The sequence below is a fragment of the Elephas maximus genome, chromosome 12, assembly GCF_024166365.1.
Source record: "Elephas maximus indicus isolate mEleMax1 chromosome 12, mEleMax1 primary haplotype, whole genome shotgun sequence".
Taxonomy (NCBI): domain Eukaryota; kingdom Metazoa; phylum Chordata; class Mammalia; order Proboscidea; family Elephantidae; genus Elephas; species Elephas maximus.
The window spans coordinates 108,972,036-108,994,424 of record NC_064830.1 but is presented as its reverse complement, the minus strand read 5'-3'; the positions used below and the strand labels follow the sequence as shown (position 1 = coordinate 108,994,424).

Here is a 22,389-nt window from a genome sequence, read left to right as displayed (position 1 = left end):
ATGCATTGTGTATTAGCTGATAGAAACTTGGATATTTTATTGGCTCCATGTGTGATGCAGATTTCAGTACAAAGTCTGTCTGCATTCTCTCACCGTACCCTGTTACGTTATCGCGGGTTCGGGTAAACAGATTATTGGCATCTTATCTTTTTTCTTTTGTACTATTTTATTTCTAATTCAATGACAGTAACAGAAGTAAAGATAAAACATAAAAAAAAAAGTACATTTTCATTTGTATTTTCCTTGAAACATGCTTAAACACCTTGTCTTTTGATGATATTTCTCTTGTCTTTTTACCTTTAAAGCTCAAGCTATAAAAGCCAAAGGTCCTGTGACGATCCCATACCCCCTTTTCCAGTCACACGTTGAAGATCTTTATGTAGAAGGACTTCCTGAAGGAATTCCTTTTAGAAGACCATCTACTTACGGCATTCCTCGCCTCGAGAGGATATTACTTGCAAAGGAAAGGATTCGTTTTGTGATTAAAAAGTAAGACTTTTGGACACTTACTTCACTCTGATATTTATTCTTGATTAGTGCATCTTTTTTGTTGTTGACAAAAATTAATAAACCACTAGGACTAGATTTAAAATAAAGTTTGACGTCGATATAGTTTTGTTCTCCACTTTTTGATGTATCTGTGTATAGGATTATGGTAGTCGTGCCAGAGTTCGCTGTTGGAACATGAGCACCTGATTCCTAGACAACTCTCATTTTTTTTCTGATTTCTGCCCTGTGTCCTAAAAAAAGCAGTATACTATCGACATCTTGTTTTTCAGGTTTCAATTTTTTAAAGTGTACGTAAGAATATACAACTGTAAAATCCAAAGTAACAGGATAGTTGAAGAATGGAAAGAAAAAACGAAGCAGAATGCTATAAAATTCTTATCATTGACTGTAAAAGTGCAGCAAAGAGGTTTAAAAAATAAAAGTAAGTGCAGCGATTAGGATTGGAAGTGGCAGTGTTTATGTTTTAAATGGTAGCTACATCACATATTTTTATATTTTCTCCTAACTTTGGTAGTATTAAAGTTACGAAAAAACTAAGAGGTCATCAGTCAACAGATTCCAGCAAAAATAGGTATATGCGAATCTGCCATTCCACTCATAGAACCAAGTGCTAGATGTACAAGCAAAAAGAATCAATTAGGGTATAGATATATAGTGAATTAGAACGTATACTTGCCAAACTAAATCTTTCAGTGTTAGGGCTAGGAGAGTGTCAGCCATGCAGGCTGTAAAGAACGTGGTGAAGATATGGGACACGAGAAAGGGCGCTGAGTCCTGACCTAGTGACATCTGACTACCAGGACCTTTCCTTAAAGAGGAAAGAGAAGGAAATTTTTGGTGCTAGGCAGGATAAATGAGAGTACAAAAATGATGTATGCCTAGTCACACATCATGTTTCAGTACCCTGAGGATAAAGGTAAAAAATCATTAGGTTCCAGAGAGAAAAGACCCCAGTTATCTATGAAGAATGAAAATCACACTTTGAGTACCCATGCATTAAGCAATTTTTTTTCCAAATTTTTAGTGAAAATGAATACGGACCTCGAATTCCATACCCAAATAAACAGTATATTTGTGAACGTTTAAGTTGTTTACATAAGCGTATTACACAGTACTGCTATGCACGTACTTCTTCATGTTTTCAATATACAGAGTTATTTACAGAAATCCATCCTCACATTTAACAAGAATGAATTCTTTAGACTTTGCCTGAAGGTCCATGTAGTTACTCTTGATTCAAGTTTTTTTTATATTCAGAAGGGTGATTCTGTAGATTTTTAACACATGTATTTCATTTCACAGTTTAATAGCGTTGTTCATATATTATGTTGACCATTGACTTAATGCCTGTATCAGTTTCCAACATCTCTAAGGTTGTTGATAATGTAGGCATTGTTTGCTTGGCCGAGATACTGCACTTCCTACCCCATAAAGTTGGGATATAACAACGAAACAGAGTGAAAATGAGATCCATAAGTTAGATTGTAAAAATTCTGTGGTGTGGTTATTAAGAAAAATAAAACACCAGGTAGTCCCCGACTTAAGCAGCGTATTCAAGTTACAACGAACAACACTTACGACCATCCATTATTTTAGTTTTTTTGTGCATCTTATAGTAATATGTACTACTTACGGTGTGGCAGCGTGTAATTTTCTGATGTTACCATTCTTGGATGTTCACTCACAGATGTTCGGTTTTATGATTTACTGTTCAAAACGTTGCCATATAGCAGGCTATAGACTGATGTACGATGAAGTCAGTTTTGGGAGTCGTAACGGATAGAAAGTTGGGCAGTGTTCAACTCTAACAACAGGACACTAGAAGTGCGCAGGCACCCAACAGCCATGAATGTTGTTACGACCCCGACCCCGACTTCATTTTAGATCAGGCCTGTAGCGTGATCTTACTCAGTGTTTCATACCGTAAGAAGCATCAGTTGTTGATTTGAAGCCGAGTTGTTCAAGTTTCTCTAACTGTAACACCTGCACTGCTTATACCCTCATCAATATGTCTAGTGAAAGAAGCCACGCCACTGAACGTTGTAATCGAAAAAAGAAGGTGAGGAAGGCTCTGAGCTTGGGTATAAAGATGAAGATCATTAAGGCCTACGATAATGGAAGGAAAGTCAGCGAAATAGCTCGCGAGGAAGAACTGTCTCATTCGACCATTTCTACAATCATTAAGGATAAGAATAGAATTTTGGAGGCAGTCAAAGGTGCAGTTGACATAAAATCAACAATTTTAACAAAGAAGAGGCAAGGGCCAATTCATGAGATGGAGAAGCTGTTGATGATGTGGATAGAAGACCAAATCCAGAAGAGAATTCCTTTGAGTTTACTGACAATTCAGACGAAAGCACGCAGCCTCTTTGAAAGCCTGAAGGAACGGCAAGGAGAAGACTACCGTGAATACTTTATTGCCAGCAAGGGCTGGTTTCATCGCTTCAAACGCAGATTTGGCTTACATAACGTGCGTATAACTGGAGAAGCAAGGAGCACCAATGTTGAAGTTGAAGAAGAGGAAGGCGAGAAGTTGTCGAAAAATTTTACACTGCAAGGATTAGCTGAAGTTTTCTCTAAACTGAATCAAGGGCTTCGGTTGCTTGAAAACACGGACCCAAACGCTGATCACTTTGCTAAAGTCGATAGGCAGATTCGGGAAGCCGTGAGATGTTACCACGAAATATATGAAGAAAAAAAGAAAAGGAACACACAGACAACTCTCACTAATTTTGTGACTAGAAACGCGAATCCCATTCCCAGGGATAATCCACATGACCCAGAGTCTTCCACAAGTGGAGTTATTACCACAACTGACAAAACACCAGCCTCGTCCAATTCTTCATTGTTGGAGTAAATTTTTTTTTGATTTGTGTATTTTTTTAATGTATATATATGTATGTATTAAAATATATCTGTGAATTTATAGGTAATGTTTCCAACCCCCAAAGACAAATAAATGTCAAATTTATGAAGATACTGATAATAAAAGGCAAGAATAAGGAAAACTAAAAAAAATGAGGTATTGACTTACATCAGAACTGACTTAGATTCGTCGGAACGGACCCCTGTTGTAACCTGGGTACTGTCTGTATGTTGCCTGCAAATATGAACGTTAAAATGTATTTAGGGTTTTATGACCAACTTATAGATGTGTGGAAGTAATGTAGTCTTGGATGTAATGTAAAATTAAAGGGTCTCACTTAAAATTTTCGTAATTTGCTGTCTTGGTGTTAAACTTTTTATAAAATACGTGTGGGCTGCAAAGTTAATTCTTCCATGTGTAATCACAAGCCCCGCAGAGATGTTCCCATTTGGTTTTATCCCTCCGTAGAAATTGCAATACTGCATATTGGCTTTTTTTGTTTTGTTTTTTAACTTGTCCTCGGTGACTGAATATTAAATATGTACAGATGGCTATTACCCTTGTAAATATTGCTTGGTAAATATTTAGTATTTTTTCTTGCATTTCAGACATGAACTTTTGAATTCAACACGTGAAGATTTACAGCTTGATAAACCAGCTTCAGGAGGTAGGTCTTCAGTCTTCTGTAAAGGTGTATGTCAGATCAGATCTTTTTGTGCAGTAATTGTTTACCACCGAAAATTGATTCTTGGGACTTTCTTTATGCTACTTTCCATGTGAAATAATGTCTTTAATGTACAATTATATTCCATTACAGAAAAGGCCATGTTGTTGAAAGTTAGTGTAACAGTATCTAGAAAAGTAAATTTATGAATAACATACCGCATTTCTGGGTAGATAGAACTAACAAAAGCTTGTCCGTTACACTTTCAAGATGCAGAATTTATGTTAGCAGCATAATTTATTGAACCATTTATTTTCTTAGTCAGTTAAACAGTTATTTGTCAAATATAAATTACGCTCCCAGATGCAGAAAGACTGGTGCTTGGCTATTTGCTTATTACAGTGTGCACCCCAGGGGTTGGCAGGTACATATGTTTTGAAGGAAGTGCAGATGTAGTGGTTTTTTTCTTTTTTGATTTTGTTCAGTAGTGGGGTAGTACCCCTTTGTTATAATGGAAGAATTGGCAACATTATCATATCCCTGAACAATCACAAAAATTCATTGCTAGCTGCTCTCGAGTAAACAGAATTCTGCTGTCTTCTAGCTGTAATTGTAAAATTACTCTTCCTTGTTTTTTGCTGTTGTTTGGTTTATTCTCATTATTTTTGTTCAGTGTCAGTATTGTGAGGAGCCCAGCATTGTAAGGTGGCACAGTGGTTAAGTGCTCGGCTGCCAACCCAAAGGTCGGCAGTTCAAATCCACCAGCTGCTCCGTGGGAGAGAGACGTGGCCGTCTGCTTCTGTAAAGATTTACAGCCTTGGACACCCTATGGGGCAGCTCTACTCTGTCTTGTAGGGTCGCTATGAGCCGGAGTCAACTCCACGGCGACAAGTTTGGTTTTGGTTTGGTCAGCATTGTATTACTGACGAACACATTCTGCAATCTTAGAAATTATTGTAGTCAGAACCGAAAAATGATATTCCCTATTTTGTAATCATAACTTCATAACCGAAGTCATTAAAGCCACCGAACTGAGAAGGTTTGGTTGTCACTCTTACAGTAAAGGAAGAATGGTACGCCAGAATCACGAAACTAAGAAAGATGGTAGATCAGCTTTTCTGCAAAAAATTTGGTAAGTCTCTCCCCCAGCTGAGTATATTACAGAATGTTTTTGCATTTTTGCTTTATTATAAAAGAAAGTTGAATATGACTCATTTCCAGTTTGTATTTTGTGTGTGTTTTTGTGTGTGTATAACACGTATTCATTATGAAAATCTTAAACCAATACATAAATAAGCGTCAGGGAATGACTTAATGGATCTTCAAGTATTCTTTTTCAAGGACTTTTTTTAATACACTATAGAATTATGGCCGTTCACATTTTATGGATTTGGACACCTGTTCTCTTTGAACCCTTAAATAATGTCCTTGTGCTGCTCTGGAGAGAAGCAGCACTTCGGTGGTGGGCTGTGGATGGAGGACTGGGCCCTGGACCTTTGTTACCAGAAAAGGCAGCGTGAGTCGTCTTGTTGACCCACGCTGCATGTTGGGCTTGCATTTGTAAGCATCTAGGATACGTAGGTCCGTTCAACATTGCAACATCAGCTTTTGTTACTCAGAGCCTCTTTCCTGCATTTATCCTACTTCTCAGCAGCATTCAATGTCACTGCCTCCTTTTTATTTTCAAAGTATTTTTATGGAAAATTTTAACCGTTATTGCATCTTGAAACACTTACCTTGGCTTTTAGAACACCACACTTTTCCTGGTTTTCTTTCTATCTCATTGGCTATTTCTTTCTCAGTCTCTCGATGGCATCTCCATGTGGTTCCGTCTTTGAATTTTGGAGTGCCGCTCTGGAGCTCAGTCCTGGGCACTCTTCTCTTCCTATGCTTTCTCCACAGGTGACTGCATGTTGTCCTATAGCTTAAAAATATATTGTCTCTATATCCTGATGAAATAAGTTCATGGTCCTGAAAACTACCCCTAACGCCAGGCTTGTCTCTTCACCCTCATGCTGATACGTGTTCCAACATGTCCTAAGCATAATACTTGATTTCCTTCCACCCCCAACATGTTTCTTTCCCAGTCTACCCAGTGGTACCGCACTACGCAGTTGTCCAAGGCACAGACCTAGGAGTTACCCTTGATTTCCTTATATTCCTGCCTTCCCACATCCAGTCTGACTACAAGGCCTGCTGACTCTATATTGAAAACACACTCCAAACCCATACACTCTTCTTTATTCCTCTCCCTCTAGTCCTGGCCAGTGCCACAGAGCAGCCACACCTCTCTCTCCCTCTCTCTGTTGGTTCTTTTTTTTTTGTTGGTGATTGTTCTTTGTTTTTAAAGCTCCACCACCCTGATCTGTCCAGGTGGACTGGCCACCCTGTCTTTCTCTCTACCGTCACCTCACCCTGCGCACTGCACACCAGCCCTAACGTCCATCTGCTCCTTCGTTTTTCGAAAGTCAAGCCTGCCTTGGGAGTGTTCTGTTTCTGGGAGACTTTTCTCTCCAGTCTTCATGTGCCGCTTTTTTCTTAGAGTACTTAACCCTTCGCTGGGTACCCCATCTAACACAAACCACCAGGCATTCTTTATCTCCTCACTCCCTTTTTTCCCCTCAGAGTGTTGATGGTTGTGTATCTCCTCCACTAAACACATTAGATGAGACACCTCAGACCTCGTCTGTCTTGTTGACTGCAAGAACTGTGTTTGGTGCTTGAGCAGTGCTCAGCAGATACCTATTGAGTGAATTGTTGTCACGAAAGTGTCTTCTAAGCCGTCCGAAAGCTCTGAGCCTTCCAGTCATATTGTGTCCCTTGGGCCTCGTTAAACTGTAACCCTGAGAAGACAAAGGAAGTGGAGAAGAGCCACAGGCAAGGAGTGCTGGGTGGGCACCAGTGTCCGCAGGAGCTCCCATGGTTCCTGCAGCTGCGTCTTCTGAAACAGTTGGAGTGAATTGATGCCTCTGACTTACGGTGTTGGTGAAGAATATTTAATACACCGTGGACTGACAGAATTATGAACAAACCTGTCTTGGAAGAAGAACAGCCAGAGTGTTCCTTAGAAGCAGGATGGCGAGACTTCATCTGACATACTTTGGACATGTTATCAGGAGGGACCAGTGCCTGGAACAGGACATCATGCGTGATAAAGTAAAGGGTCAGCAGAAAAGAGTAAGACCCTCAGCGAGATGGATTGACACAGTGTCTGCAACAGTGGGCTGAAGCAGAACAACAATTGTGAGGATGGCGCAGGAGGGGCAGTGTTTTGTTCCGCCATACATACGGTTGCTAGGAGTTAGGGAACCGACTTGACGGCACCTAACGACAACACAACAAAAGACGAGTCTCTTGGGTGAGGATTCTTGTTGTAACTGTGGTTTCCAAGAGGGGTGCGTGGCACTGGGTCCTCCAGACCCAATAAATCATTTTTAGGTACAGCTCAGATTGTAGCTACAAACCTATGAATTATTTTCAGAACCCATGTATTTATTCTCCACTAGTTATACTGGTAAACTCTGTAGGAACATAACGCGTCGGGGCAAAAGTGAGAATTTTAGATTTCTCCCTCTCACCAATGTCTCTGGCTATCCAGTATGTATATAGAGTCCTAACATCTGGTCACACATCACTGGAGTGTGCCAAGCAAGCTGGCTTCTTGAGTGGTAGAAGGAGGAGGCTGTTCACAAGTTAGCCTGCTCAGATAAAAGGTGGCCAGTGGGAAATATTTTGGCATTAGCGTTAAAATGAATTCAGTTACCAGTTATTACACTATGAACAATAGAAGCTTGACTCTTTTTTACTAGGTGAAAGATGTGTTTTTCATATTTTGTTAATTCTGTTTCCCTGTCATTGGTTTCCTTTTTAAACAATTATCGAGGTGAAATATATATAACAGAAAGTTTGCCGTTTTAAGTGTACAGTTCAGTGCCAGTCACCATGTGATGCTACCATGACCTCCACTCATCTCCCGGTTTTCTATCCCCCAAACAGAAACTCAGTTCCCCTTCGGCAGTAACTCCCGTTCCCCCTTCCCTCGAGCCTCTGGTGACCACCAATAAACTATTGTCCCTGTGCCAGTGGGTTAGAAAGTACTTCTTCCTCTTCTCGTTTTTGAAATAATTAGAGCAGTAATGGTGTTTGTTCGTTAAATGTTTGGTAGAATTCACCAGTGACATCTGGTCCAGAGATTTTCTTGCTTGGGAAATTTTTAATTACTGATTCAGTTTTGTCACCTGTTATAGGTCTGTTGAGATTATCTTTGTCTTTATTCTTTGTTTATTTATATGTTGTTAAGAATATACACAGCAGCACATATACAGCTCAGCAGTTTGTGCACGCACAGCTCAGAGACACTAATTCCGTTCGTCAAGTTGTGTGAGAAGCTTGACTCTCCTTGTTTAGTAGTCGTGGTTTTAGGTGGATCTAGGATTGTGGCTGCCTTAGTGAGTGAAGAAGCCAGCAGAATTGCTGTTCGGTTTAAGGTTACGGAAAAAGGAAAAGAAGAACTTGGGTGCTTGCTGACTGACAGCCACGACAGGTACTGAGGAAACATTTACCGCTTCCTGCAGCGTAACCATTCAGTCACTCAGCAGCGGTTTTCGACACCTGTGTGTCAGTTAGTTCAGACCCAGCCATATAGGCAGTGTCTCCCTGTGTCAGGGACACGTAAACGTTGAATACGTGAAGAGGTATCCCGTGCTCGGGGGCGAAAACTGCGGAGACTAAGGATGGGGAGGCCTAGCTGGTGGTGCACCGAGTGAGTTTCCAGTGCTCTTGGCCCACCTCTTTTTGCAATTTCTGTTCTTTCTCCCTCAACTCCAGTAATTGATTTTTTAAATATTTTATAGAAACTTTGTTAAAATTATGTTTATATATTCTTTTTTTGTTATATTTAACAGAATAAAAATCTTTAACCCTCTACCATTATTTTTTATGGAAATAGTTTTTTATTATCTGTGACTTTTACATTGTGTTTGGTTTTTTCAAGAACAAGTTTCTTGCTTTTACCAGAGAGTTCTTACACTGGAGCCCTCCTGCTTTTGGGGCTAATGGTGTGAAGGGAGAGATTCAGACAGAGGCTTGTCAAATTGAGAGGAAGTCAATCCAAACATTATCCAAACTGAGAATCAAGGAAATGCAAATCACTTTATCAAGGAGTCAGTCTTTTTTTTTCCCCAAGCCATGAATCAGATTGCAAAATATTTAAATGTATCACACAGAGAGTGAAAGAGAAAGTCGTGTATTGCTGGCTATGGTATAAGTTGTTTGATCTTTGTTAGAGTGCTCTTTGCATTTTTAGAACAGTGATTAATCATTTTATTTTTATATTTTAAAATTTTACTTTATTCATTTTACACATGTAATGTACAAAATTATAATTTACAAATTTTCTCACCCATTCAAACCTAGAGTGGTACAGTGAACCCGCCCTATGTCCCATTACTCACAGTCAGTGATAACTATGATTTTTTTTCCTGTATTCGTTCACCTATCCCTTTTCCTCTTTTTTTTTCCCCTCCTTTGCAGGAATATTAAAAAGCAAACCCCAAGCATCATGTCATTTGACCCTTTCAGTGTGCATTCCTGAAAAACGTGGACATTTTCTTACACGACCACAGCGTCAGTATCACACCAGCAGTGTTAACAGCTCTTTCTCGGCATCAGTTCATGTCAAGCCTGTAGCCAAGCTTCCTCGTTCATCTGAAAAGTGTCTTTAAATTTGTTGGTTTCAGTTGGGATCCCAGTAGGATTCATGCATTGAATTATGTCTCTTTTAATCTAGAGCAGACTCTGCTTCTAAGTTTTATTTCTCCTTTCTCAATTCTTTGCAGAGAGTTATTTCCTTTGAAAATGCTGTTCTCACAAGAGCTCTAGGGAGAAGAGCAAAGAAAGCTCATCTATCTCATGGTTTCAGAACAGATGGATGTATAGCCTGAAATAAGCTAGTGCGTGTAACCAGAAAAAGCGCTCTTACAGATATTTGAAAAATTAGTGTTTAGACTGGATTATTTACTTCCTGTCATGATTTTCCTCTCCTCTTTTCTTCCCAAGCATTTTGAAAATTTTCAAGTCTCTTGCAATCTTATATCTACTGATACTGTCTTAGAATCAAGAATCCCAAACATAACATTCTGAATCCACCAAAAACTAGCTCTTGGTCATGGCTTGTCTTCCAACAAGCAACTGAACTATTATTGTGCTAAGTTCCTTCTGACAGTGTGTGTTTCCAGAGCTTACCTTGCTTTTTTTTTTTATTGTCCTTTAGATGAAGGTTTACAGAGCAGACTAGTTTCTCATTAAACAATTAGTACACGTATCGTTTTGTGACATTGGCTGCCAGCCCCAGGACACGTCAATACTCCCCCTTCTTTACCTTGGGTTCCCCATTACCAGCTTCCCTGTCCCCTGCGGCCTTTTCTTAAGTTGAGATGTTCTTTGCTTTGGATTGTACTATGATCTGATTTCCACGGAGACTTAGTCTGGCCAATTGCTTTTTTATTTTGTCCAGCTGAAGCCTTGGGAAGCACAGAAGCCAAGGCTGTACCTTACCAGAAATTTGAGGCCCACCCTAATGATCTCTACGTGGAAGGACTACCAGAAAACATTCCTTTTAGAAGTCCTTCGTGGTATGGAATCCCAAGGCTGGAAAAAATCATTCAAGTGGGCAGTCGAATTAAATTTGTTATTAAAAGGTAGGATTTATAGTCTGCAGAAACAAATATAATGTGTTCCCTGAGAAAACATTAATCTCATGAGGAAGGTGGACCTCTGCTCCCCCTCGGTACGACGTGCTCTCCATGTTAAAATGGAAGTGTTCCATTTAGTTTATTGAGCAAGTATTTATTTAGTACGAGGCACCAAAGCTGAACCAAGTCGGTTGCTGTCCAGTCAGTCTGACTCATGGCTTTTCTTCTCAGGCACCTCCGTGTGGGTTCAAATGGCCAGCCCACCAGATGGACAGTTTTGGGTTCAGCAGGATCTCTGTCATAAAACAGGAGGGTTATCACAAGGATAAACGCACTCAAGTGTTACAGCGCACTTTGGGGGAGGAGGACACGGGTAGTTTACAGATTGGTCAGTTCATACAGAATGGAGAAAAGGTGTTTCCAGAAAAGGAAGTAATCTCGGCAGGGACAGGGAGGTGTTAGACACACTTCAGTGTTCACCAGTCAGCCTTTCCCTGTGGAATGAGGGTGCAGTGGGGGCAGGGCATGGCTGTAAATAAGGATCTAGGCTGATGGTGGCCGAGTGGCGGAAGGCCACGTACACTGCAAAAGCAGTGGTAGTCAAATTCCTCTTAAAAATAAGTTAGATTTGCATTTTAGAAAGAGTATTCCGGCTTGAGTTTGAAGGGGAGCAGACTGGGTGATTGGGAGGTGGGGAGGGAGTGAAGGCCTGTCTGTATCACCAGTAGAAGTGGTGTTGAAGGGTACAGTCTGTCACACCTGCTTATATGGGGGATTGTCCGTTTCTCTGTTGGTTGGAACTAAGAATAAAGGAAAGGAAATGTTTAGGGTGGCTGCCATATTTCTCGCTGTGTTACAGTTCATCTGACATTTAGAGACAGGTTAAGCTGGTTTGGGAGGAAAGGCAACTGTGTGTGACTTTGCACTTGAACTTGAAATGCCTTTGGAGACATCCAGGTGGAACTGTCCCACAGGTACTGACCTGAAGCTGTGAAAATTAGGTGATAGAATCCTTGCTATTTTCAGATTAAGTTACAGTCACCAGAATGAACCATAGTTAGGATGATTGGCAGTACCCAGCTCTGTGGGGAGCCTCCCGGGTGTTCCTGAATGCTGTATCACTGATGTCAACCATGCTTTTACAGACCAGAACTTCTGACTCACAGTACAGCCGAAGTTACTCAGCCAAGAACGAACACTCCAGGTAAGATGGTTATGAAATCATTCTTCTTAAAATTGGCTTAGATCAGTGGTTTTCAAGCTTTTTTGTTTTTTCATCTTTCAAAGGTATGGAACAACGCCTTCTTTGCCCTTCTCCCCCTCAAAAACCGTTTTGTGGAAGCTCAATACAGGCACTCCTTGATTTATCAGTAAGTGCAGCTTTGGGAAACTCAGGCTCCTAATTTGGACGGCATTGCCCAGTAGAAACTGTGTGCCAACACAGGGGAGCCACTTGTGTCATTTCAGACTTTCTGGTCGCCACAATAAAAAAAGTAAAACAGGTAAAATAACCTGTAGTCATATATTTGATCCAACTGAATGTAGGAAAAACCTGCGTACCTACATTTTATTCTTTACTTTAAAACCTGTGTTTTGCACGGGCAGCAGTCCTCCGTTTGAACCAGCCGTATTTCAGCTGCTGAGCTGGCACATGTGGACCGTGCAGATTTAGACCACAACCTTTATTTATATGATCCCTGTTGTTAAAATGACCAGTATTATATATGTAATTTAAACACCTACCCTGGATCGTATCCCAGTAGAAAAGAATGAAGTCTCGGTTACATGGATGGTTTCGTTTACTTTATTTGAGCTATACTTGTGCCTTTTCTTTTTTTTCTATCTTGTCATTTGCCATTGCAAGTGACTAATTTGTAGGTCTTCTATAACCTCAGGAGCCTCTGTTGCCAAGAACGAGTAAATGGCCAAGCCCTTTAACCTGAAGGATGATGTTGCCAAAAAATGAGCCAAAGAGAGTAGGGGTTTTGGTTTTATGTTGGGTGCTCCTGAATTCACGTGGTAATCATTCTTGGGCAAGATAGAGCTTCAAGTGTGTCCTCAAATACTGATCCTTCAGCCCTTGGGGTGCCTGTAGCAATTGGTGAAGGTCAGGCAGTGTGCCAGATAGATTCTGTAATCGTGAGTGTGTGCCATGGTGTGGAGGGTGGTCAGGAAGTGCTGCAGCGAGGTAACAGAGTTGTCTGCGCTGAGTCCTGCAGTGCAGAAGGTGCAGTGAGTGCTTAGCTCTTAAGTGGAGCATCAGACTAAACACAGGAACTCCTTCAACATGCTTTTGATTTAGGAAAAGGCACAAAGGATGTACTGAAGGGTCAGCGATACCCTGAAGGGTCAGCGATACCCTGAAGGGTCAGTGATACATTGAAGGTTTGAGATAACAAGTGCTTTGCTTAGGGAAGTAATGGAGAAAAACAAACATTTTTTTTTTCTTGTGCTTTAGGTGAAGGTTTACAGAGCAAATTAGTTTCCGATTCAGTAGTTTATACACAAACTGTTCCATGTCACAGGTTGCAGTCCCTGCAGTGTGTCAGCACTCTGCCTGCCCATTAGTACTGTGTGTCCCCCATCTCCATTCGTCCAGTTTTCTTGCCCCTTCCTGCCTTCTGATCTTTGGTTTTGGGCATACGTTGTCCTTTTAGTCGCATGTAGATGATTTCCTGAGGAGTGCTTTCCTCACCTGTGTTCTTGTTTATTGATAAGCCTATCTGGGAATGGCTTCATTTCCGAGTTAGAGGGTCTCAAAGGGCTATATTCTCAGGGGTTCCTCCAGTCTCCCAGACCAGTAGATCTGGTCTTTTTTATGAATTTGAATTTTGTTCTACATATTTTTTCTTCTTCCCACTCTAACCAGGACTTTCTGTTATGATCTAGGTCAGAAGTGGTAGCCGAGCACCATCTAGTTCTTCTGGCCTCAGGCTGGTACAGGCTGTGGTGCCTGTGGTCCATTAGTCCTTGGGACTAATTGTTTCCTAGAGCTTTGATTTTCTTCACTGTCCTTTGCTCCAGATGGAAAGAGACCAATAGTTGTACCTTAGATGGCCGCTCACAAGCTTTAAAGACCCCAGACGATACTCACCAAAGGAGGGTGCAGAACATTTTCCTTATGAACTATCTTACACCGGTTGACCTAGGTGTCATCCAGGACTATGATCCTCAGCCTTCAAGCCCAGGAACTCAGTCCCGTGAGATGTTCGATTATGTCTAAGCTGTTTCTGTAACTGTGTCCCCGTGTGCTCTGTTACATATATACAGATATACATGGAGCACACGCAAATACGTATGTGGAAATATACACAGCTAAACCTGTACCTTTACGTGGGTGTGCTCCTCCCGTATGCCCTCCCGCACCTCTGCAGCCTGTGTCTGCACATCCACTCCTGGCTCACTGCTTGTCATTACAGGTTTGTGCACGTTAGGGTATTCACCTTCGTTGCCTTCTATTCTCACCTACTTCTCAGTGTCTCCCTTGCCTTGGTTTGTTGTCTGACTTCCCCCATGTTGTGTACTGCCTTTCCCTTCACCAGAGTTGACATGTGTCTACTCTCCAGTTAGTGATTTTTCCCTCCCTACCCCTCCTATCCCTGCTAATCATCAAAACATGTTTCTGTTTTTAAACCCTTTCTTGACTTCTGATTATAGCGGTCTCATATAATATTTGTCCTTTTGCAATTGACTTATTTCCCTGAGCATAATGTCCTCCAAATTCATCCATGCTTTGAGATGTTTCTCAGATTCATCATTATTTATGATTGCCTAGTTTATCCATTCATCCGCTGATGGGTGATTAGGTGGTTTCCATTTTTTTGCTATTGTGAATAATACTGCAGCGAACATGGGTGTGCATATGTCTGTTCACGTGAGGGCCCTTATTTCTCTAGGTTGTATTCCTAGGAGTGGGATTGCTGGGTCCTGTGGAATTTCTGTTTCTAGCTTTTTAAGGAAGCACCACACCATTTTCTATAGTGGTTGTACCATTTTACATTCCCACCAGCAGTAAGAGCTCCAGTCTCCCCACAGCCTCACCAGCATTTTTTATTTTCTGTTTCTTTTGACTGGTGCCATCATTACCAGGGTGGGATGATACCTTATTGTAGTTTTGATTTGTACCTCTCTAATGGCTAATTGGAAACTTGGTAGTGTGGTGGTTAAGTGCTACAGCTGCTAATCAAAAGGCTGGCAGTTCAAATCCACCAGGGGCTCCGTGGAAACTCTATGGGGCAGTTCTGCTCTGTCCTGTAGGGTCACTGTGAGTTTGGAATCAACTGGACGGCAGTGGGTTTTGTTTTTGGTTTTAATGACTAATGGTCACAAGCACCTCTTTATGCGTTTGTTAGCTACCTCATGTCTTCTTTGGTGAAGTGTCTGTTCACATCCTTAGCCCATTTTTTGATTGGGTTGTTGGTCTTTGTTGTTGCGAAGTTGAAGTTTTCTCTAAATTTCGAAGATTATGTCATAGCTAAAGATTTTTTCCCAGTCTGTAGTTCTCTTTTTACTCTTTTGGTAGAGTCTTGATGAGCATAAGTGTTTAATTTTTATGAAATCCCAGTTATGTAGTTTTTCTTCTGCTGTTTATGCATTTTTAGTTTGTTACTCTATTTCTGCCTTATATTAGGGCACCTAGTGTTGCTATTTTTCTTCCATGGTCTTTATTTATAGTTTTAGGTTTTACATTTAGGTCTTTGGTGCATTTTGAGTTAGTTTTTGTGTATGGTGTGAGGTATGGATCTTGTTTCATTTTTCTGCAAACGAATATGCAGTTTTGCCAGCACAATTTGTGAAAGAGGCTGTCTCTTCCCCATTGAATGGACTTTGACCCTCTGTCAAGGATCAGGTATCCAAGGTTGGGTAGATTGACTTCTGGGTTCTCAGTTCTGTTCCTCTGGTCTGTGAGTCTGTCGTTGTGCCAGTACCAGGCTGTTTGACTACTGTGGCTGTATAGTAGATTCTGAGATCGGGGAGTGTGAGGCCTCCTACTTTGTTTTTCTTCATAAATTCTTGGCTTATCCATGTGAAGTTGGTGATTAGTTTTTCCATTTCATTAAAGAATGATATTAGAATTTGGATTGGGATAGCATTATATTTGTGGGACGCTGACATTCTCACGATGTTATGTCTTTATATCCATGAGCATGTTATGTTTTTCAGTTTATGTAGATCTCTTGGTTTCTTGCAGTTGTGTTTTGTGGTTTCCTTTTATAAGTCTTTTATTCCCAAGTATCTTATCTTTTTGAGGGCTGTTGTAATTGGTATTGTTTTCTTAAGACGAACGTTCTCGGAAGTGGATTGGTCTGAGTGTGATGAATGCCTTATGCGTCTTCATTTCTCAAGACAGACCTCAGATTGAAGGTTGAGATGGATGTGATCACTGCCATTGCTTTCTGGGACAATTCTAGTGTTGACTGCAAACTCAGAGTGTTAGTCGTCTATTCCTGAAGGAATATGCAGTACCACAGAAGTTACTCCGAGGATTGGGTAATAACCTTTTCAGTAGTACTTGATCTTGTCCTGCTTCCTGAATGTTACTGTGTCATCAAGTATGGTTTCAAGGTCTGTGTCTAAAGGAGCACCTGCCCACTATTAACAGTGCCGAGCCTTCTACCATTCACATAAAACCTTGGAATGAATTAAAGGCTGAGGTCCTTTCTTCCAACAAAACATGCCTTGGCTGCCAGTTCACATAATGAACTCATATACTACATGACAAAAGAATTTTGGCAGTAATAGATGTTTGCTGTGGGCGCACTTGCCCTCAGTCTAATTAGAGACATATGTTCCAAGTGAGAAAGTTGTCAAGCTAGCCAGGCAGTTCAGCAATGAAGGAACCAGTGGGGAGTTGTTACGTGGCTCTAGTTAGGCCTATGTGAAGATCTCTTTGTATTGGGGTAGCAAGTGCAGGACAAGGAGGTAGGGAAACAGGAGAGGAGGAGACTGAACAACGATTTAGGAGAAGCTCTTTACCTTTAGAAAGAAAGCTTAGATATCTTTATTAGTAATAGTTCAAATTTGCATCACACCACAGTTCTTCTGGCTGAATGGCTGAGCTACTCAAATCCAGAGAGAGAAGGTAGCTTATACTAAACTCTTGAGATGCTAGTTGGGTTTTTTTGTTCGTTTGTTTTTATGTCTTAAAAAAAATGATCAAAAAAATTTTTTGGAAGCCACTGATCTGTAGCGGTATTTCGGAGCTGCCCCCAGTATCTCCAGCGCCTTGTCAGCGAACACAGATGACCTCCACACGTAGCGATTCTTCACTGTCGGCCCTCCTCCTCTTACTCTCTGTCTTTGCCTCCTTTCCTTGTCCACTACCTCCAATCACCCTCCATTGTCTCCAAGCCAACCTCCGTCCTCTCCATCCACAGCTCCACCAAACAAGCCCTGAGTACCTGTCCAAGTAAGTGACACTGTCCATGTCTTTTTACAATAGCTTATACTCTTTTTTATACTCTTTATTTTGTGTATGTTGCTACATTTAAAAGGTTGTCTTGTAAACAAGGGTAGGAAAATAAATCCAACCGTAGGTGTGAGCAGTGTTGAGTGATATCTCGCTAATCTTTTTACCGTTTATTTCTCATGAGAAAAGTTGCTTTGATGAGTGCAGTTTTGCTGTGCGTGGGTTTCTAGGCACACATCTGCTAGATAAAGCAAGGAATGCCTGTGTAGATAGCAGATACAAGTGAAGCTGCTCTGGCTGAACCTGGTGCAGGAAGGAGTCCAGGGGCCTTACACAGCTGGCACTGCACGCCTGGGCCTAACTCCCTGATGGACCTCCAAGGAGCATTTGAAAACCACTAATTTATAACACTTTCATACTAACAGGTTTTTCTTTATTCACGCTGTGAACTCAAATTTGAATTCTGTCTCCCTGCAGTTCTCGACAAGTGCGGGAAATTACTCCGGGCTCTAAGACTCAAAGTTTTTGTTTTTAAACAAAATTCAGTTAAGAGCATCACTGATCCCTAAGTCCAAACTGATTTCATACGAGCACAAGTAAGAAGCTTTGTTAATTAGTTTGTTTTTTGTTGTTGTTTTTGTTTTGCTTTCTAGTCAAAGAAGATTGGAACGTCAGGATTACCAAGCTACGGAAGCAGGTGGAGGAGATTTTTAATTTGAAATTTGGTAAGTAAAATATAGTGGTTATATCTTAATTTGAAAACAGAACTCAATGGCCATGTCATGTCATAAAGGGGTTCTAGAAGTTCAGGATTTAAAGAAGGAAGGTCCCAGAAAGTGGATTTTAGTTCTGTTTCTCTGACTAAACACACTGTGTAAAAACTGCACAAGTTACTTTATTTCTCTTGGATTCCGTTTTCCTCTGTGTTAGAATGGGTGAGGAAGGGAGGAGTCAGCCTCAGCCTCTGTCCTGCTGTTTGTATTTTCTCATCTGGCTAACGCTGCTACAGCAAATAGGTGTCATCATTTAATTCAAGTTAGATTGTTGACAGCTGTTCCTTGGAGTGCTGTGTCAAGTTGAGAAAGATTCTGAGGAAGCTCAGTGGGAAAGAATATTTCAGTTGACTCGGCGTAAAGTCATGGAAAAGGAAGTAAGGCGTGGGAAATGCTAGCAGAATTCCCGGGACTTTCCTGTTCGTTTTTTAATACCCGGCATTGATGGGCTCACCTGAGTTGCCTCACATACAACTCATGTCTGTCTTGAAACAGAAAACTTGCATCTAGATGACAATACAAAGGCTTGGGTCTTTGCCATTTCATCGTGAAATGGCTTCAGTTCATTTCTGCCCAGAGCACAGAGATAATTTTGACTGATAGCATAACCGTCCTTTTGATTTGGAGTGTTAAAATATTCCCCTTAAAAGCTTTTTTTTTTTTTAAGGCTTTTTCTTCAGTTTTGCATAATATACTAAGCAAAATCCCTTCAACATTAAGTGAATATTGCTAGCTTGTGGGGGGTTTTTACATTCTTGAGACTGTAGACGAAAATTAATATCTGTGTAAAATCTTACCTTTCACAAGTTTGTTCTCTTACACTTTCAGCTCAAGCTCTTGGACTCACAGAGGCAGTAAAAGTACCGTATCCTGTGTTTGAATCAAATCCTGAGTTCCTGTACGTAGAAGGTTTGCCAGAAGGAATTCCTTTTCGAAGCCCTACCTGGTTTGGAATTCCACGACTTGAAAGAATTGTCCGTGGGAGTAATAAAATCAAGTTTGTTGTTAAAAAGTAAGTTCTATTCGCCATTGTAGTCGTTTCTCCTCTTTAAAAAATAAAGTCATGTTTCTGTTGAAGTTTTTTCTAGCAAGAACAAACAGGCATGGCTTTGACACCTTGATGAAAAAGCATAGCTCAGAGCTGTGGTCCTGGCATTGTCCGCTGCCTCAGGAAAGCCCTTGACCTGTCCTTGAGTTTCTTCATCAGTACACAGAGAATAGTAACACTCACCTGACCCATAAAGGTGCTATTCAGTTATGATGTCTCTTAGTATCCCTAAATTCTTGCATGGAAAATAGAAACGCAGATCTTTGTCTGCTCTGTTATTCCTGGCTAACCTTGTGAACCAGTGAAGTACAGTGATTGGATTTCTTATTTACATTCTTAGAGAATTTCATTGATTCAAAAAGCTAAAGTCACGTTAATTTTCTTTTCACGAAAGAAGTCAATTACTCATATTCTTTCCACGACAGACAGAAATGACTGTTGCTCCGCAGGGTGGGCCTGTGAGCGCCTTTATACAGAACGTTGGTCATGGAAATTCTTACTGTTGTGGAGAAGAGCCTTGCATTGGCTCCTATAACTCTGTCTTGATTTTTTCTCTAGACCTGAACTAGTTATTTCCTACCTGCCTCCTGGAATGGCCAGTAAAATAAACACTAAAGGTAAGAGACTGGCCTCTCTCATGCTCTAGCCCGTAGTAAACAGCCTCCATCCCCTTTACTTAAATCAGACTTACTCATTGCGCAGCACCTTTGTGTGGGACATTCGGTTTGTTTCTTTGGTTTCTTAGGTAATTTGTTTAATGGATCTCTGTATTATTATTATTTTTTTTTTTTTAACATTTCATTGAAAATATCCCTTTTGCAGTCGTCCCTCGTTCATGTTTCCACAGCTTTCTGGGAACTCACAGGGGATTGCACTGCCAGCTTAATTCTTCAGGTGTCTTTGAAAAGAGCCAAACTGTAGGAATTTCAGTTCTCTGCTTGTATAAAGCATCCTATTCTCTCCCCGCCACCCCCCTTTTTTTTTTTTTTTACAGTATAGGAAGGTAACTCTGTGCTTGCTTTTACAGCATTGCAGTCGCCGAAAAGGCCCCGAAGCCCTGGGAGTAACTCAAAGGTCCCTGAAATTGAGGTGACTGTGGAGGGTAAGGCCGCCTGTGGCTTGTTTCTGCAGCTCACCAGGGACATCTTTGTGGGGACAGTTATGTAAATAGGTTTTTACAAAACACCTGTGATAATGTTAGGTTTCTGAATGTTTCTAATTAAAAATATAAATACATTTAACACGTTGTTCAAGGGGGTGTGTTATAAACTGCCGGCAAGAAATCCCTTAAAATGTTTTTCTTTCCTGGTAATCCAGAGGGGGTACAGAGAGGGACATCATGGAAGGCTTTCTCGTCTCCTTTTTTTCACTTTTCGTTTTCCCTACCCTTGTCTGGAAAGAAAATTTAAGAATGGCTTGAGTGGCAGTAAGTTCTTCCTACACCTCAAGTTGGCCTCGTTTTTTCCATTCCTGTAAGGGCCGTAGGATTCTCAGGCTTTTAGGTTCATAGTGTTAAAATTTTTACTAAACAATGTTATAGACAGTCCTCAACCGTTAGGAACGTTTCCTCCCAAAAAAAAAAAAGCCAGTGATAATTTCATGAGGATATTAATTCTTTTTTGTCTCATAGCCTCAGTCCTGTGTTAGGAGTTTCTGATACTGCTATTCAGTGGAGAATTGGTCTGCGTACGCCACATCGAAAAGGCTTTATTCAGAAAGGGAAAAGGACAGTTGTAATAGTGGGGCGGGGGTGCTGCTGCAGTAGGAGACACAGTAGTGGGGGGTGCTGCTGCAGTAGGGGGATGCAGTGGTGGGGGGAGCTGCAGTAGGGGGATGCAGTGGTGGGGGTGCTGCAGTAGGGGGTACACAGTAGTGGGGGACGTTGCAGTAGGGGTACACACTAGTGGGGGATGTTGCAGTAGGGGTATGCAGTAGTGGGGGTGCTGCTGCCATAGGGGTATACTGTAGTGGGGTGCTGCTGCTGTTGGGGGTACCCCCCAGCCCTCAGATCCACAAATGTCTCAAGAATTAGAGGGAGAGTGTTTTTTCTTTTAAGGAGACAAAGGTAAAGAAGCTTAGGAAACACCTGGTGTGGTTTATCCTGAGGCTAGCCTATTCTCCAGGAGGGATCCTTAATTAAGGAGGGCTTAGTAAAAAAAAAAAATTTTTTTTTTTTTTTTCAGTATGCTGGCTCAGACAGGGGTTTGGCCAAAGTTCAGGGACTTGGGAGAAAAATAGAAACTTCACCAAAGTTCGGTTGACAAGCATTTTGTTTCTGATCGATCAGTGGGGACAAGCAATTCAGTTATTTGTTCCTGAGGCAAAGAATGGGAATTTTGAGTATTTGTGTCTGGCCTTGTCATAGGTAAACAAGGAGACCTTGTTGGCTCTTATATAAGCCATATGGAGAAGATGGTTATTTACACGAAGCCACTTTTTAGAGCACGGAAAGAAAGTGGGGGATTCCTTTAACCTTCGCAGTTTTTCAGGATCATAGGATTCAGGCAGAATTCAGCAGTGTCGCAGAGAACCTGCTCTCTCCTGTCTAAGGCAGCAGGCAGCCTTGTGTGATTTATGGACATCATACATTAATTTAATCGCTTCTTTTAAAAACTCTTGGGAATTAAATAGAAAAAGTATTCAATTCTGTACTTTCCCTCTTTTGGATAAGGTCTGAGGAAGCTGTCCCTTAGACACAGGCACCATCCCTTCCCTGAAGGAGCCTGTGAATAATTTTAAAGTGCATGTATTTCTAATTGCTCATTCCAGTTTTCCTGTCACTTCTGGGTCTGTTTCTGTTGACTGACTTCCCGCTTCCCCACCTCCCGGATTACAGGTCAGAATTTTCTGCTTCTTGGCATGTTAGGCGAATTTCCTGTTAAGTTTTGTTACGGCAGTTGTGAAATGACTTCTTACTTACAGATTAGCTTAAAGAGATTTGCTGAGGAAGGTCTGGAGTAGCTTTTACTCTGAAACTTAAAAAAAGTCTAATACCGCCCTTAAGACGTGACTTTTGGCATCTCAGTATCTTGTTGTTCGGCAGAATCGCTCCTTTGGAAGAACACAGTGTCATTGGATAGTACATGTGGAGATTGTTGCAATAACGAGTGTTATGTCGCACGTGTGTTTAGCGCAGTGGAACGGAGGCCACTGCGTGGTCTGCTTGCTTTCCCTCTTCTTCTGTGCCTCAGCCCTTGAAACACCCCTGGGTTCAAAGCAGGGGCAGTTGTAGGACCCATCTCATTCGCGTCTCTTCTGGAAGCCTTACCCCAGCTGTCTGTATGCCTTCTGTTCTTGATTTCAGTGAACAGCAAGTTTTACTGACAGTTAATCTAATATAGCCGGAGCCCAGGTGGTGCAGTAGTTCGTCAGTATTTTTTATAATATACACTGGTGATTCGTGGGCTCAGCATACTGGTCTTGATGG

General features: G+C 41.2%; 1 protein-coding gene across 2 annotated transcripts in view; it reads left to right on the top strand.

Annotated features, from left to right (window-relative positions):
* Positions 1-22,389, top strand: part of LOC126087354 (general transcription factor II-I) — a 138,715-nt gene that overhangs the window by 102,709 nt on the left and 13,617 nt on the right. For both annotated transcript variants that reach the window (XM_049904760.1, XM_049904759.1), the window contains 9 exons: positions 306-489; positions 3,985-4,043; positions 5,101-5,172; positions 10,555-10,738; positions 11,878-11,936; positions 17,795-17,866; positions 18,743-18,926; positions 19,521-19,579; positions 19,990-20,064. In XM_049904760.1, the coding sequence (XP_049760717.1) occupies positions 306-489; positions 3,985-4,043; positions 5,101-5,172; positions 10,555-10,738; positions 11,878-11,936; positions 17,795-17,866; positions 18,743-18,926; positions 19,521-19,579; positions 19,990-20,064 (948 nt within the window). The remainder of the gene's footprint in view (positions 1-305; positions 490-3,984; positions 4,044-5,100; positions 5,173-10,554; positions 10,739-11,877; positions 11,937-17,794; positions 17,867-18,742; positions 18,927-19,520; positions 19,580-19,989; positions 20,065-22,389) is intronic.